The sequence below is a fragment of the Panthera uncia genome, chromosome X (genome assembly GCF_023721935.1).
Source record: "Panthera uncia isolate 11264 chromosome X, Puncia_PCG_1.0, whole genome shotgun sequence".
NCBI classification, from domain to species: Eukaryota; Metazoa; Chordata; class Mammalia; order Carnivora; family Felidae; genus Panthera; species Panthera uncia.
Window position 1 is genome coordinate 12,623,995 of NC_064817.1, and position 17,818 is coordinate 12,641,812.

The 17,818-nt window shown below is 38.9% G+C and overlaps 1 protein-coding gene across 4 annotated transcripts in view; it reads left to right on the forward strand.

The window, feature by feature from the left end:
- REPS2 (RALBP1 associated Eps domain containing 2) overlaps nt 1-17,818 on the forward strand; it is a 213,469-nt gene that overhangs the window by 191,092 nt on the left and 4,559 nt on the right. For all 4 annotated transcript variants that reach the window (XM_049643519.1, XM_049643520.1, XM_049643523.1 and 1 more), the window contains one exon: nt 98-203. In XM_049643519.1, coding sequence (XP_049499476.1) covers nt 98-203 — 106 coding nt within the window. The remainder of the gene's footprint in view (nt 1-97; nt 204-17,818) is intronic.

A 17,818-nucleotide genomic window follows, 5' to 3' on the forward strand; every position in this document is an offset into this window, starting at 1 on the left:
TGTTCGTTTAGCACTTCCCATGAATCCGAGTGTTTGGACCCACAAGGGTCTGGACCTCTGGGTTCTAGTTCACCGAACTGTTTGTACTTTTTTATAGACAGTCTTCCAAACAGAAGAAGGCTATTCAAACTGCTATCCGCAAAAATAAAGAGGCAAACGCGGTGCTGGCCCGGTTGAACAGTGAACTTCAGCAGCAGCTCAAGGTAAGGGGCTTCCCGAATGTGGATCACCAAGCTTTCTGTGTGGTGGTTTTGTTTTGCCCCTTGGCCGCGCACTGACTTCTGTTCCTGTTGGTAAGACTTTCATCTTTGTTCTCAAACTTCTTTTGGAAGGCAGAGAATCGCTGCACTTAAGTTTCATGGGTTGATTCTCGTATGTTTAGAGGAAGACTAGTCACTTGAATGTGCAGGCTGCATATCGTGTGTTCGTTAAACGGACAGAAAATCTATTACAAAGGCTGTCTGAAGCATTCTTCTTTGTCCAAAGCTTCTGGATAAACCCTTGATCGTTTAGATCCTCCCTGAATGATTCTATACTTCTTTAGGCCGAAGAGGGTGGCCCTGATAACTATCAAAGGCCCAACCCCTCCCCTGAGCACTTTGGAAGTGGTTCCATGGCACCTTCTCAAGGACATGATCCCTGTCCTTATCACCACTTGCTCTTTTCCCTTCATCTCTCCTGTGTTAGTTTCCCAGCACCGTCCTAACGAAGTACTACAAACTCGGTGGCTTAAAGTCACAGAAATCACTTCTCACAACTCTGGAGGCTCGAAGTCTGAAGTCCAGGTGTCAGCAGGGCCATGCTCTATCTGCAGGCTCTAGGGGAGAATCCTTCTTGCTTCCTAGCTTCTGGTAGTTGCTGGCAATCCTGGGCATTCCTTGGCTTCTAGATGTATCACTCCAATATCTGTTTCCACTGCCACATGGCGTTGTCTCTGGATCTGTGTCCAAATTCCTCCTCTTACTGTGTTCTCTTCTTATAGGGACACCAGTCCTTGAATTAGGGCCTTCTCTAATTTAGCATAACCTCATTTTAATTAAATCACATCCACAAAGGTCCTATAAGGTCACATTTACAGGTGCTGGGAGTTAGGACTGAAGCATATCGTTTTGGGGGACACGGTTCTACCTCCTACGTGCCCTGATTCTCTACTGCGTCGTTGCCATCCACATCCACACGCACTAGTATTGTCCTTGGTCTTCTCGCATCCTTCTCCAGCTGCAGCCCCAGCTCCCTGGTCTCCTCCCCAGCTAGGTTTCTTCTTACTCTACTTCCTCACCAACAGCTTTCTCTCTCTCCGCTTCAGTGTGGCTTCACTCTCCTCCATTCACACCCCTCCTATGACCAAATCCAATGGGCTGTTTCAGTACTACTTGAATTTTCAGAAGAATTCTACACAATGGACTATTGCCTTCTCTGGCATTGCTTTTCTCACTGGTTTTGGGGTTTAATACTTTTCTCATGTTCTTTCTATTCCTTCCCTTCCTGGTGTTTCTTCCTTAGCATTCTCTGCTATTTCTTCCTTCTTTGATTTCTGTTGTATTATTCTTCCCTTTGCCCCAGTATTTTATTATGAACATTTTCAAGCTTACAGGAAAGTTGGAAGAATCCTATGGTAAATACTTTCATAGCCACCTCTTTTTAACATTTTAGTATACTTGTTTTATCATGTATCTACGCCTCTGTCCCTCAGTCTATCTTATGTCTAACATTTTTTAAGTGTTTATTTATTTTGAGAGAGAGTGAGCACGAGCAGGGGAGGGGCAGAGAAGGAGGGAGAGAGAGAGGTTCTGCATAGCCCCACGTGGGGCTCAGTCTCACAAACCATGAGATCATGACCTGAGCCGATCAAGAGCCGGACACGTAACTGACTGAGCCACCCAGATGGCCCTGTTTTTAACGTATTTCTAAGTACATTGCAGACATCTGTTTGCATCCCCTAGCTTGCAACATGCATATCATTAACTAGAATTCAGTATTTTTACAGGTTTTTCTGATGATGTAAGTTTTCCATGAAATGAATGCAGGAATCTTAAATGTGTATTTGCTCGTTTTTTTACAAATGCATATACTTACGGAACCCAAACCCCTATTGAGATTTAGAACATTATCATTACCCCAGGGGGCTGCCTCATGCTCCTTCCCAGTCAATTCCTGCCACTCACACAGTTCTTACTTTGTTATGCCATAGTGTTGCTTATTCTGTAACTTGATATAAATGGTGTCCTCCAATGTGTACTTTTGTGTAAAGCTTATTTCACTTAGTATTACATTTTTGAGATTGATTTATATTGCTTGTCCGTTCCTTTTTACTGATGGATAGTATTCCATTCAGTGATGGTGTCACAATTTGGTTATCAGTTATTAATGAGTTATCCTATTAATGGACACCTGAGCTGTTTCCAGTTTTTGGCTATTTTGAAGAAAATGACACTCTGGAGTGTTTGTGTGGAAATATATTCTCATTTCTCTCGAGGAAATCCCCAAGATTTGGATTAGTAGGTAATGTGGTACGTGTATGTGATTAGTTTTATTAGAAACTAATAGAGCTTTTCCCAAAGTGGTTGAAGCATTTTGTACTCGTCCCATGTAGAGCATGAGAGTTCCCGTTGTTCCACATCCTTGCTGACATTTGGTGGCGGTCTTTTTCTTTTTAGAGAGCGAGCGAGCACGAGTGGGGGAGGGGGCAGAGGAAGAGAGGGAGAGAATCTTAAGTAGGCTCAATACTCAGTGCTGAGCCCAATGCGGGGCTTGATCCCACAACCCTGGGATCATGACCTGAGCTCAAATCCAGAGTTGGACTCTCAACAAACTGAGCCACCCAGGTGCCCCAGTGTTGTTCTTTTAATTTTATTTGATCCTGTGGTTATGTAGTTTTTATTTTGTGTCTCCTTGATGCATAATTTTGCCGAGCACTTTTTTATTGCAATTATTTACCTTTCATGTATTTTATTTTATAAAGTGTCTTTTCAAAATACAGTAAAAACCTTGGTTTGTGAGCATAATTTGTTCTGGAAACATGCTTGTGATCCAAAGCACTTATATATCAGAGCACATTTCCCCATAAGAAATAATGAAAACTCAGATCATTTATTCCACAACACAAAAATATTCATATAAAAATTATTGCAATACTGTAATATAATACAAAATAATAAATAAAATACAAAATATAAAGAAAAATAAAGAAGTTAACCTTCACTTACCTTTGAAAACCTTCATGGCTGGTGTGAGGGAGACCAGAGAGAGGAGGGTTATTGAGTAGGACGACTTTTACTATTACTAACAGATGTTGACTACAGTACAGTATTAATAAACTCTTGTCATAGTTTGTAGTTAATGTAATTGACAGGAAGGCAGCAGAGGAAAGGGTCTGTATCTGCAGGCAGCCTGACCTAGAATGAAGCAGAGCATTCCTAAGCTTACTCTTGTCTGGAAAAGCAAAGGACTGGCCATGGGTGCTTTGAAGCGACAAAAAATACACTAGTGCCAGTTGTGGGCTCCTTCCAGCGTTCTGAAAAATCACTGATTTCTGCCAAACACTGTGGCCTAAGACAGAACATCTGAGCATCCAAGATGGGAGATGATCATCCACAATCCACACCAAGCTAGCCAGAGAGAGAGAGAAGAACCATTGGCTCAGTTCTGATCATGTGACATTGGGCGTCACATACTAGTTGTATTGCAAGACATCGCTCATTTATCAAGTTAAAATTTATTAGAAATGTTTGCTCGTTTTGAGGAACACTCGTAGAACAAGTTACTTGCAACCCAAGGTTGTACTGTATTTGCCCATTTTAAAAACTGTTTTTGTGGAGTTGTAGGTAGATTTTTTTTAATGTTTATTTTTGAGTGAGAGGGAGAGAAGAAGTGGGGGAGGGGCAGAGAGAGAGGGAGACAGATGATCCGAAGCAGGCTCTGCGCCATCAGCGCAGAGCCCACTGCAGGCCTCGAACTCACAAACTGCGAGATTATGACCTGAGCCAAAGTTGGACACTCAACCGACTGAGCCACCCAGGCGCCCCTAGGCAGATGCTTTTTATATTATCTTGGTTACTACTAGTCCTTTGTCAGATATCTGTTTTATAAATGTTTTCTTGCAGTCTTTGTTTTGCTTATTCATTTTCTTAACTGTATCTTTTCCTGAACATAAGTTTTTAATTTCCATAACGTCTAATTTATCATTTTTTTTGGTTATTTTTTTCCTATATAAGGAAACTGCCTACATCTAAATAATGAATCTAGTCTCTTATGTTTTCTCTTAAAGGCTTTATTGTTTTAGTTTTTACTTTTAGGTCTTAAGACAATTATTTAAACTACTGAGGTATGATTGACACACCAAAAGCTGTGAATATTTAATGTATGCAACATGATACATACAGTTTGGAGATAATTATATATCCATGGACCCATCACTACAATTTATGCCATAAAACTATCCATCACCTTTACAAGTTCCCTCCTCTCTCTCTCTTTCTCTCTTATTATTTTGTGTATGTGATAAGAATGTTTAACGTAAGATCTACCCTCTTAGCAAATTTTTAATTATACACTACAGTATAATTAATTGTAGGCACTATGCTGTATAGATCTCTAGGCTTTACTCATCCTGTATGACTGAAACTTTGTACCCTTTGAATAGTGTCTCTGCATTTCCCCCAGTCCCTGACCACCACCATTCTGCACTCCTTTTCGGAGTCTGACTATTATAGATTGCTCATATGAATGGTGTCAGTTAGCATTTGCCCTTCTGTGTCTGGCTTATTTCCCTTACCATAATGTCCTGCGGGTTTATCTATGTTGTTGCAAATGGCTGAATTTCTTTCTTTTTTAAGGCTCAGTAATATTCCATTGTACATGTATACATTTTCTTTATCCATTTGTCCATTGGTAGACATTTAGGTTCCTTCCATGTCTTGGCTACTGTGAATAATGCTACTGTGAGCATGAGAGTACAGATGTGTCTTCAAGGTACTGATTTTAACTCCTTTGGATATATACCCAGAAGCTGGATCATATGGTAGTTCTGGTTTTTTTCAGCTTTATTGAGATATAATTGACATATACCACTGTGTAGTTTTAAGGTATACAACATGTTGATTTGATACATTGACATACTGAAATATGATTATCATGGTATCGTTAATTAATGCTTTTATCACCTCACATAATTATTAGTTCTTTTCTGTGGTGAGAACATTTAAGATTTACTCTTTTGGCAACTTTCAGGTATGTAATACAGTAGTGTTAATTATAGTCATCGTGTGTACATTAGATCCCTAGAACTTACTCATCTTACAATTGGAAGTTTGCACCCTTGATCAACATCTCTCCATTTCCCCCAGGTCCCTGGCAACTGCCATTCTATTTTCTGTTTCTATGAATTTGGCTTTTACATTCCACACACAGGTGATATCATACAATATTTACCTTTCTCTGTCTGACTTATTTCCCCTGGTGTAGTGCCCACAGGGTCCATCTCTGTCACAAAGGGTAGGGTTTCCTTCTTTCTTATGGCTGAGTAAGACTCCACTGTATGTATATACTGCATCTTTATCCATTCATTTGTAGACAGACCCTAATGTTCCCATATCTTGCCTATTGTAAATAACGCTGTGGTGAACATGCAGATACCCCTTAGAAATCCTGATTTTTTTTTTTCATTTGGATACCCAGAAGTGGGATTGCTGGATCAGATGATGGTTCTTTTAATATTGAGGAACCTCCATACTGTTTTTTCCATGGTGGCCAATTTACAGTCCTACCAACAGTGCACAAGGATTCCCTTTTCTCCACATTTTTGCCAACACTTATCTCTTACCTTTTTGATAATAGTCATTTTGACAGGTGTGAGGGGATCTCCTATTGTGGTTTTGATTTACATTTCCTTGGTGATTGCTGATGTTGGGCATCTTTTTATGTGTCTGTTGGTCATTTCTTTTGGTATGTTGTATTTCCATTTTCATTTGTTTCAAGATAACTTTTGATTTCTTCTTTGACCTATTGGTTATTCAGGAGTGTTAATTTCCACATATTTATGAATTTTCCAGCTTTCTTCCTGTTAATTGATTTCTAGTTTCATAACATTGTGATCAGAAACAATACTTCGTATGATTTCAATCTTTTTAAGTTTTCTAGGGCTTGTTTTGTGACCTATCATGATCTATCCTGGAGAGTGGCACTTGAAAAGAATATGTATGCTGCTGCTGCTGCTGCTGCTGCTGGATAGAATGTTCTTTATATGTCTGTTAGGTCCATTTGGTCTAAAGTATAGCTCAAGTTCAACATTTCCTTACTGATTTTCTGTCTGGATGATAATATGCATCGATTTCTCCCTTCAGATCTGTTATTTGCTTAATATATTTAGGTGCTCTGATGTTGGATACATATGTATTTACGATTGTTATATTTTCTTGATGAATTAACCCCTAAACATTAAATAATGACCTTCTTTGCCTCTTGTTACGGTTTTTGGCTTAAAGTCTGTTTTGTCTAATTTAAGTATAGCCACCCTGCTCTCTGGGTTTTTCATTTGCATGAATTACCCTTTCTCATCCCTTCACTTTGAGCCTTGTGTGTGACCATAAAGCTGAAGTGAGTCTCTTGTAGATAACATATAGTTGGGTTTGTCTTTTAGCCACTTTATACCTTTTGATTGGAGGATTTAATTCATTTACATTAAAAGTAATTATTGATAGGTAAGGACTTACTAATGCCATCTTATTTTTTTTCTGGCTGTTTCCTAGTTCCTTTTTCCTCACTTACTGCCTTCTTTTGTGAATTGATGATTTTTCTCCATTGGTATGCTTGGATTGTCTTCTATTTATCTTTGTGAATTTACTATAAGTTTTCACTTTGCAATGACTGTGAGGCTTATATAAAACGTCTCACAGCTATAACAGTCTGTTTTATGCTGATAACAACTTAACTTTGCATATAAAGACTCCACCCTTTTACTCTCCCCATTTGCATTTTTGATGTCACAACTTCTTTTTATATTGTGTATCCATTAGCAAATTATTGTAGCTGTAGCATTTTTGTAAAAAAAAGTTTTTTTATTGCCTTAATTATAGAGATACTCTTCCTGTGGTTCCTGTTAAAAGTTACTATCTCACTTTATTTTCTTAAAGTATTAACTGGATGCTAGTCTCTCTAAAGTTGTGGCTATTAATGTCTTAGGTCCTGATTTTTAGCATTCTAAATCAGAATTTCAGAGCTTTAAGGGAGCCTGGACACCCTCCTTTGACAGATGGGCATAGAAAGGCCCTTGAAATCTGTGTGACTGGCCCCCGGTCACTTAGTTACCACAGGACAGAGCAGAGGAGGAGTAACACCAAGTCTCCAGCACCTTTGGCACTCTGCTTCCCCATAAGATACTGATTTGCTTTTTATTTTTTTATTGTTGAAGTATAACTGACATACAATGTTATATTAGTTTCCGGTGTATAGCATAGTGATTTTACAATTCTATATATTACTCAGCACTCACCACCACAAGTGTAGTCACCATCTGGCCCCATACCGTGCTATTGTAGTATTATTGACTGTATTGCCTATGCTGTACTTTTCATCTCCATGACTTATTTATTTTATAACTGGAATTTTGTACCTCTTAACCCATTTCACCTATTTTGCCCATCCTTCTACTCACCTCCTCTCTGGCAATCACCAGTTTATTCTGTGTATTTAAGGATCTGTTTTTTCGTTTGTTCATTTGTTTTATTTTTTAGATTTCACATATAAGTAGTATCATATGGTATTTGTCATTCTCTATCTGACTTATTTCACTTAGCATTATACCCTCTAGGTCCATCCATGTTGCAAATGGCAGGATTTCATTCATTTTTTATGACTGTGTAATATTCCTGTGTGTGTGTGTGTGTGTGTGTGTGTGTGTGTGTGTGTGTGTATCTTACATCTTTATCCATTCATCTATCAATGGACATTTGAGTTGCTTCTATATCTTGGCTATTGTAAATAATGCTGCAGTAAACTTAGGGGTGCTTATATAACTTTTCAAATTAGTGTTTTTTATTTACTTTGGGTAAATATTGAATATTGGAATTACTGGATTGTATGGTAGTTCTATTTCTTATTCATTTTAATTAATTAATTAATGTTTATTTATTTCTGAGATAGAGACAGAGCACAAGTGGGGGAGGGGCAGAGAGAGAAGGAGACACAGAATCCGAAGCAGGCTCCAGGCTCCGAGCTGTCGGCACAGAACCTGACGCGGGGCTCGAACTCAAAAACCATGAGGTCATGACCTGAGCTGAAGTTGGTTGTTCAACCGACTGAGCCACCCAGGCACCCCTAATTCATTCATTTTAAATTCAAGTTAGTTAACATACAGTGTCATATTAGTTTCAGGAGTAGAACCCAGTGCTTCATCACTTACATACAGCACCCAGTGCTCATCCCAGCAAGTGCCCTCCTTAAGGCCCATCACCCATTTAGCCCATCCCTCCACCCATTTCCCCTCTAGCAACCCTCAGTTCTCTATATTTAAGAGTCTCTTATGGTTTGCCTTTCTGTTTTTGTCTTACTTTATTTTTCTTCCCTTCCCCTATATTCATCTATTTTATTTCTTAAATTCCACATAAGAGTAAAATCATAATCGTATTTGTCTCTCTCTGACTTACAATTTTACATTTTTTGAGGAACCTTCATATTGTTTTGCATAGTGGCTGCACCAGTTTACATTCTCACTAACAGTGCGTGAGCGTTCCTTTTTCTTCACGTCTTCGGCAGCACTTGTTTTTTCTTTTTGATTGTAGCCATTCTGACAGGTGTAAGGTGATATCTCATTGTGGTTTTGACTTGCCTATCTCAGATGATTAGTGGTGTTGAACATCTTTTAATGTGTCTGATGGTCATTTGTATGTCTTTTTTTTAAAAAATGTCTATTTAGGTCCTCTGTCCATTTTTTTAATTGGATTGGATTTTGTTTTGTTTGGCATTGAGTTGTATAAGTTCTTTATATATTTTGAATATTAACCCCTCATCAGATAAATCATTTGCAAATATCCTCTCTTACTCAGTAGGTTGCCTTTTTGTCTTGTTGATGGTTTTCTTTGCTGTGCAAAAGCTTTTTATTTTGATATAGTCCTAATAGTTTATTTTTGCTTTTGTTTCCCTTGTCTGCAGAGATATATCCATAAATGTTGCTAGCATCATCTTGCTAATATCCAAGAGATTACTGCCTATGTTTTCTTTGAGGAATTTTATGGTTTCAGGTCCCACATTGAGGTCTTAGTACATTTTTTATTTATTTTTGTGTATAGTGTAAGAAAGTGGTCCAGTTTCATTCTTTGGCATGTAGCTGTCCCGTTTTCCCAACATCATTTATTGAAGAGACGTTTTCCCGTTGGATATTCTTGCCTCCTTTGTCATAAATTAATTGACTGTATAAGCATGCGTTTATTTCGGGGCTCTCTATTCTGGTCATTGATCTATGTGTCTGCTTTTGTGCCTGTACCATACTGTTTTGATTACTACAGTTTTGTAGTGTATCTTGAAATCTGGGATTGTGATACCCCCGGCTTTGTTCTTCTTTGTCAAGTTTGCTTTTGTTAGTCAAGATCTTCTGTGATTCCATGTGAATTTTGGATTATTTGTTCTAGTTCTTTGAAAAATGCTGTTGGGGGGCGCCTGGGTGGCTTAGTCAGTTAAGTGTCCAGCTTCAGCTCAGGTCATAATCTTGCGGTTTGTGAGTTTGAACCCCGCATCAGGCTGTGTACTGACAGCTCAAAGCCTGGAACCTGCTTCAAATTCTATGTCTTCCTCTTTCTTTGCTCCTCCCCTGCTCACGCTGTCTCTCTCTCTCAAAAATAAATAAACGTTAAAAAAAAATTTTTTTAATGCTGTTGGTATTTTGATAGAGATTGCATTGAATCTGTAGATTGCTTTGGGTAGTTTGGACATTTTAGCAATATTTGTTCACCCAATCCATGAGCATGGAATATCCCTCCATTTATTTTTGTCATCTTCAATTTCTTTCATCAGTGTCTTATAGTTTTCAGAGTATAGGTTTTTCACCTCTTTGGCTAATTTCATTCCTAGGTATTTTATTCTTATGCAAATGTCAGTGGGGTTGTTTTCTTAATTTTTCTTTCTGCTACTTCATTGTTAATATTTAGAAATGCAAGAGATTTCTGTATATCAATTTTGTATTCTGAAATTTGCTGAATTCATTTATTCTAACATTTTTTTGGTGTTGTCTTTAGGGTCTTCTATGTATAGTATACTTATCTGCAAATAGTGGCAGTTTTGCTTCATTTTTACCACTTTGGATGCCTTTTATTTCTTTTTGTCTGAGTGATGCAGCTAAGACTTCCAGTACTATGTTGAATAAAAGTGGCTAGAGTAGACATCCTTGTCTTGTTCCTGATCTTAGAGGTAATGCTTTCAGTTTGTTTGTCACCATTGTGTATGATGTTAGCTGTGGGTTTTTCATATATCGCCTTTATTATTTTGAGGTATGTTCCCTCTAAACCCACTTTGTTGGGAGTTTTTATCATGAGTGGATGTTGTCCTTTGTCAAATCTGTTTTTTGCATCTATTGAGAAAATCATATGGTTTTTATCCTTCCTCTTGTTTAATGTATGATGTATCACATTGATTTGTAAGTAGCTACAGATATTTTTAATTCTTTTGTCCTTTTACCTTGTAATAGAGTTAAGTGGTTAACCCCTTCATATTACAGCATTAGAATATTCTGAATCTTACCAGTTTTATTCTTATCTTTACCAGTATGTTTAATTTTTTTATGTTTTCATGTTGCTGATTAGCATTCTTTCGTTTCAGCTTGAAGGACTCCTTTCTACCTTTCTTGGCAACACTGGTCTAGTGTTGATGAACACATTCAGCTTTTGTTTTTCTGGGAAAGTGTTGAATTCTTCTTCATTTCTGAAGGATTACTTTGCCAAATAGAGTATTCTTGGTTGGCAGGTTTTTTTCCTTTCAGCACCTTTTCATCCCACTCTGGCTTGGCCTGTCTGTAAGGTGCTTGCTGAGATAGCCTTTTGTGGGTTCACTTGTAAGTTACAGACTTCTTATTTTTTGCTGCTTTTAAGATGGTCTTTCTTTGATATTTGATAGTTTTATCATAATGAGTCTTGAAGAGGATCTCTTTGAGTCTGGTGATCTATGAGCTTTGTGAAGTTGGATCCATATCTCTCCCCAGTTTGGGGAAGTTCTCAGCCTTTATTTATTTAAGTAAGCTTTCTGTCCCCATCTCTTTTCAACTTCTGGAAGTCTAGCAAATCATAAGTTATTTCTTTTGATGGTACCCTATAATGTTTGCTTTCTTCACTCTTGTTGATTCTTTTTTTTTCCTCTTCTGACTGTACAATTTTAAAGTTTCTGTCTTCAGTCTCATAGATTCTTTTTTCTGTTTGATCCATTCTGATGTTTTTACTCTCTATTGCAATGTTCATTTCATTCATTCTTCAGCTCCAGAATTCCTGTTTGGTTCTTTTTTTATGATTTCTCTTTGTTAAACTTCTCCTTTTGTTTGTATAATGTAGTTTTCCTGATTTTATCTTTTTGTGTTTCCTTGTAGCTCACTGAGTTTTCTTAAAACAGCTATTTTAAATTCTTTATCAGGTAAACCACACATCTCCATGTCTCTGGGATTAGTTACTGGAAATTGCTGCAGTATTTTGGTGGTGTCAGGTTTCCTCGATTTTTCATGTTCCTTGAACTTTTGCATTGCTGTATTCATATTTGAAGTAGCAGTCCCTTCTTCCAGTCTTTATGAACTGCCTTCAGGAAAGAAATATGTTTCATCAGTCCTGCTAGGGATTCTGAGGCTTTCTTAGACCTTTATGGATGTATCTGCCTGACATTTCTTGCTCCCTCTTGTGGCAGAATTATTAAGCTTGTATGCCGTCTCCTCCTGATCCTACAAAACACCAGGTCAAGTGCTAGCAGCCTCTCTCTTGTTTTCTCAAAGGTGGCGCTAAAGCTCAATTTTGTGGTCTCTCCCTGACCCACAGATTTGGGCCAGCACAGCCTTTCTGTATGTGCTCGCTAGCCACCTGCCAGAGTTTGCTGCCTAGGGAGTGTGAACAGGGGTCTGCCTATAGGATAGGGGTATGTGTGTCAGTAAGGCTAGAGGTGTGCTGGGAAGTACCATATGGGCAGTTGGAGGATCCCCAGAGACTCATGGGTGGGCTTCTTGATGGAGTCCCACAACACATTTTGTAGGATCCGTGTTTCCTTTAGTGCCTTTTGAGGGTCCTATCTGCCATTCTCCCAGCTACTTTCCATCTCCCAGTCATGTTGTTCACAATTCAGTACTCTGAATGGGGCAAGAGAGAATTGAGCCTCTTTGGCAGTGTTCCACATAGCTGGGGAAACTGGGTGTGTACTCACACACCTATTTCCCCCAAGGGAGAAATCATGGGCTGAGAAGATCTCTCTTGGCCCCAAACTGTGGAGGAGGGTGATGTGAGTAAAATCTAACAGTTCCTTCTCTCCAGTGCATCCAAACTCTTTTTTTCTCTAGCATTGTTCTAGAACTTACCTGCTAGAAAATCAGACTTCTACAAAGGCTCTGTCATCTCTGGGTGATTGTCTAAAACAGTTTTCCAGAGACTCCCAGACTGTGGCTAAGAGGGGTTAGAGCTGGCTCATGGGCCAGCTCAGGGTCCAGAGCTGGGACCAAGCAGACAAACGTGTGCCTATTACCCAATGCGTGGCTGGGTGAGACTCCTCCTGGATCTCTTAGTGTACGGTGCTGGGTCCCACAGTTCCCACAAAGACACTTTGCCATGAATGAGTGCCAAATTGTTGTTGCAAGGGGGACATGTCTTATACAGCCATGATGCTGATGTCACTCCTGGTAGTTTTGGCATTTTTTGATAAACTTTCATAGTGTTTTCCCTAGCAGTTGCACCAATGTCTATTATATACCTTGAATTACGTTTTGTGTATAGTTTGAGATTAGGGTCAAGGCTTATTTTTCCCCATGTCAGTATCTAATCTAGCACCATTTGTTGAAAAGCATTTCTTTTCCTCCGTGGATGACTTTGGTTCCCTTGTTAAAAAGTCTAATGACCATATAAATATAGATTTATTTCTAGGTTCTTATTCTGTTGCATTAATCTATTTGTTGATTCTTATACTAGTACCACACAATCTTGATCACTGTTGCTTTAGAGTAAGAAAATCAGGTAGCATGTATTTTTTTAGCCTGTTCTTCTTTTTCAAGATTCCTGTGGATATTCTGGACCCTTTGTTTCATATAAGTTTTAGAATCAGCATGTCATTTGCTACAAAATAGCCTGCTAGGATTATGATTAGACTTGTTTGAATATATAGATCAGTTTAAGGAGGATCAAAATCCAGTGTTGAGTCTGCCAATCTGCTGATAGAGTACATCTTTCTAATTATTTACGTCTTGTAAACTTTTCTTAGCAGTTCTGAGTGTACAGGTATTACATGTGTTTTGTGAAATTTATTCCCAATATTTTGTGACACTATTGCAAACTGAATTGGTTTTTAAATTTTCATTGTCTCATTGAGTTTCTTAAGGTTACAGAATGCGAGGTCAGCATACACAAACCAATCATATTCTTATACGTAAGCAATAAATAATTGGCAACAGAAATGTGAAAAACCCTACCATTCACAATATCTTGCCCCCCCCCTCCTCTAAAGGAAATACTTAGGTACAAATTCATCAAAAACACATAGGATCTGAATACTGTAAACTATAAAGTGCCAAGACCTAAATAAATGGAGAGACACATTTGCTTTTTGTGGATTGGAAGACTTAACAGAGTAGTGCTGTCATTTTTCTCCAAAGTGATCTATAGATTCACTACAATGCCAATCAAAATGTCAGCAGGACTTTTTGTAGGTGTAGATCAGCTAATCCTATACTTTGTATGTAAGGAGCAAGAAACTGGAATAGCTAAAGCAAATTTGGAAAAGAAGAGCAAAGTTGGAGGAAACACTTGTTAATGTTTTTGTATTTTTGGGAGAGAGAGAGAGGGGGAGACAGAGGATCTGAAGCGGGCTCTCTGCTGTCAATGCAGAGCCCAACATAGAGCTCGATCCCACAAACCATGAGATCATGACCTGAGCTGAAGTTGGATGTTTAACTGACTGAGCCACACATATGCCCCAGGAATCACTTTAGTATCAGGCTTTGGTAATCAAGACAGTATGGCCTTGGTGGAGGGATTGATGCATAGATCAGTGGAGCAGGTTAGAGGGTCATAAAGTAGACTACATGAATATAGCCATTCAATCTTTGACAAAGGTGCAAAATCAATTCATTAAGAAAGGGGATAGTCTTTTCAACAATTGTCTTCTAACAATGGGTCCTTTCCCTTTGGGGAAAAAAACGAACCTTGATCAAAACTTCAGTTCTTCTACAAAGATGAACATGAAGTGGGTTATGGGTGGAAACATAAAACATAAAGACATAAAATTTTTTGGAAGAAAACATAGGGAAAAATCTTCATGACCTGGTATTAGAAATGATGCCAAAAACATAATCTAGAACAGAAAAATATTAATAAATTGTACTTCATCAAAATTAAAAACTTGTGCTCTGCCTTAAAGACTGTCAGGAGAGTTAAGAGACAAGCTACTACAGACTGGGATAAAATATTTGCAACCCACATGCTTGACAAAGGAGTTGTATCCAGATTACCTGAAGAACTCCAAACTCAATAACAGCTCTCAAAACTACAAAAACTCAACTTAAAGATGGGCAAAGGACTTGCACAGACACTTCACCAAAGAGGATATAAGGATAGCAGATAAACATATGAGAAGATACTCAGTGTCATTAGCTGTAGGGAAACGCTAATTGAAACCATGATCACATACCACTACACACATATTAGAATCGCTAAAACAGAAAATCATGACAATACCAAGTGCTGGCAACTGGGACTCTCATGCACTGGTGGGAATGCAAAATGGTACCCTACTCTGAAAAATCATTTGGCAGTTTCTTTTTCTTTTTTTTTTTTTTTTATGTTTTTTTATTTTTGAGAGAGAGTGAGCGAACAAGTGGGGGAGGGGCAGAGAGAGAGGGAGACACAGAATTCAAAGCAAGCTCCAGACTCTGAGCTGTCAGTGCAGAGCCTGATATAGGGCTCGAGCTCACGAACCACGAACCGTGAGATCATGACCCAAGCCAAGTTAGATGCTTAACCGACTGAGCCACCCAGGCACTCTTGGACGTTTCTTATGAAGTTATATATACACCGACAATGTGACCCAACAGTTCTACTCTTGGGTATCCACCTTAATGAACTGAAAACTTGTGTTCACTCAAAAATCTGTACACGAATGTTCATAACAGTTTTATGTGATGGCCCAAACCTGGAAACAGCCCAGATGTACTTCAAAGGATGAATGCATCAAGTGTGGTACATTCATACAACGAAGTAGTACTCAGCATTAAAAAGTAGTGACACACACCACAAGTTGGGTGAAGCTCAGACATTATGCTGAGTGAGACAAGCCAGTGTCAAGGTTATACACTGCTTGGTCCCTTGTATTTGACATTCTTGAAAAGACAAAAGCATAGGTGCTGGGAAACAGACTGGTAGTTGCCAGGGGTTGTGCATGAAGGTGAGGGTTTATAGATAAGGGAGTAGTACCAGGGAGCTTTCTGGTTGGAACTGTAACGTACCCTGTTTGTGGTGGTAGTTACACTAATACATACATGTGTTGAAATTTATAGAACTGTACACTAAAAAAGTCACTTTTGCCATGTAATAAAAAATAATTTTTTAAAATGTCAGACTTCACTCTGTTTTATGAATCTTTGTATGTGACCTTGTTTTTGTTTTGTGTTTTATTTGCTGTTTTTCTCTCTTACTTTGCTTTGAAAGTGTAGATGATTTTTGTCTACTTGTTCTCTGTACTCGGTAAGCCCTTTTGATTTGGAAACCCATATTCTTCAGTTCTGGGAGTTTTCTTGGTTTTTGTTATTGTTGCACGTTTCCTCCATGTGTTTTCATCCCACTCCCCTGTCCATTTTCTCTCTTCTCGCTTGCTGGTATTTTTCAGACATTGGAACTCTTCGCTTGGTCCTCTAATTTTCTCATATTTTCTCATCTGTTTTCTTTCTGTTCTTCTTTATTTTTGTCTCTTTGTCCATTTCTGGAAACTTACTTAATTTTAAATATTCAGTCTGTTGTTTAATAACAAGAGTTCAGTTTTTATACTCTGATTGTCTCTTTAAAGGTATCCTATTCTTGGGGCACCTGGGTGGCTCACTTGGTTAAGCATCCGACTTTACTCTGGTTATGATCTCACAGTTCGTGGGGTTCGTGGGTTCAAGCCCTGCACCGGGCTCTGTGCCAACAGCTCAGAGCGTGGAGCCTGCTTTGGATTCTGTGTCTCCCTCTCTCTCTGCCCCTCCTCTCCTTTCACTCTGTCTCTCAAAAATAAATGTTAAAAAAAGATAAAGGTATCCTATTTTCATTTCATTATTGTAATATCTTCTATTAATGGTAGTAGTTTTCTTCTTCCTGAATACTTGCTTTTCTGTTTTATTAGCTATTTCTCATTAGATGCTTTCCTTCAGTATCTGATGGTCCTTTGCTTAGATTTAGGAGGAGGATGAAAATGCTCACTGGAAACACATAGCATGTTGTGAGGCTTGTCAACTTTGAGCTTCAGTCTTCAGTCTGGTTGGGCTGCATAGTTGGGGAGCCTCCTAAGGCAGTATCATTGGCTCTTTCAGTTTAATCTGATTGGAGTTTCCAGAGACTTTTTTTGGTCTCCTACATGGAGGGAAAGACTTGGTTCATTGGAGAGAGAGGGCTCTGGGTCTCTGTATCCTGGATATTCATTCATTTATTCTCCCTGGTTCCAGTCCAGTATCTTGTCCTCAACTGGGTCTTTGTACTGCTAGTCAAGAGGCCTTATGTTGTCCCTTTGCAAGAAATAAATCTTAAGGTTCTGGCCTGGTAGCTGGAACGCTGTAGGGAGCTAACTGTTTGTGAAGCAGACTTGGAACCAGCACTTACATAGGCGGCCCTCCTCCTCCCTTCACTTGCATCTACGCAGGAGTCAGGTGCTGCCAGTTTGAGTCTTTCAGGGATTCTTCTTTGTAGAATCAGGTTGCTTCTTGTTTTGTGCCTATGCTTAGCTTGCATTTCAGTTTTCTGTAATTGATTTGTAGGAGTGGAAACGTACCAGCCCTAGTGAACAGAAATCTGAAGAACCATCAAAATGGAGCTTTAGTCCCAGCCTCTCAGTCCATTCTGGACTGACTCAGTTTACAGATGCAGAATCCCTTGAACAGAGGGGTGTTTGGGTCACCTTATGGAAGGACCCCACCATGCAGCCATGGAATGCCCACATTTATTTTTCTTGGATTTGCTAAGTCATCTGTTGGCCTTCCAGCTTACAAATTTTATTTGTATCACTTGTTCTTGTGCGTCTGTGACTTCAAAAACTTCTTTTTATTGTCTTGGTGGGGTTCCAGTAGGGAATGAGTGTGGTATGTGTGTTCAGTTGCATCTTTACCTTCAACCTGTCTGTATTCTTTTGCTAGATGGTATTATACAGTCTCAAGGCTTTGAAGATCATCCATAGGCTGGTGATCCTAAATGTATGTCTCCAGCTCTCCTTCTCTTACCTCTGACCCTGGACGTACTATCACAACTGCTTACTCACCATTTTCTCTTAATACATCCAGTACACATGTCAGACGCTTCCTTCCCAACCTTCCCTTTGAAATGCCGATTTCTCATCTAATCTTGTTCTCAATTAATACCACTACTAGCTACCCACTTGCTCAATCCCAAATCCCCTTCCTTCTTTCCTACGTTATCAG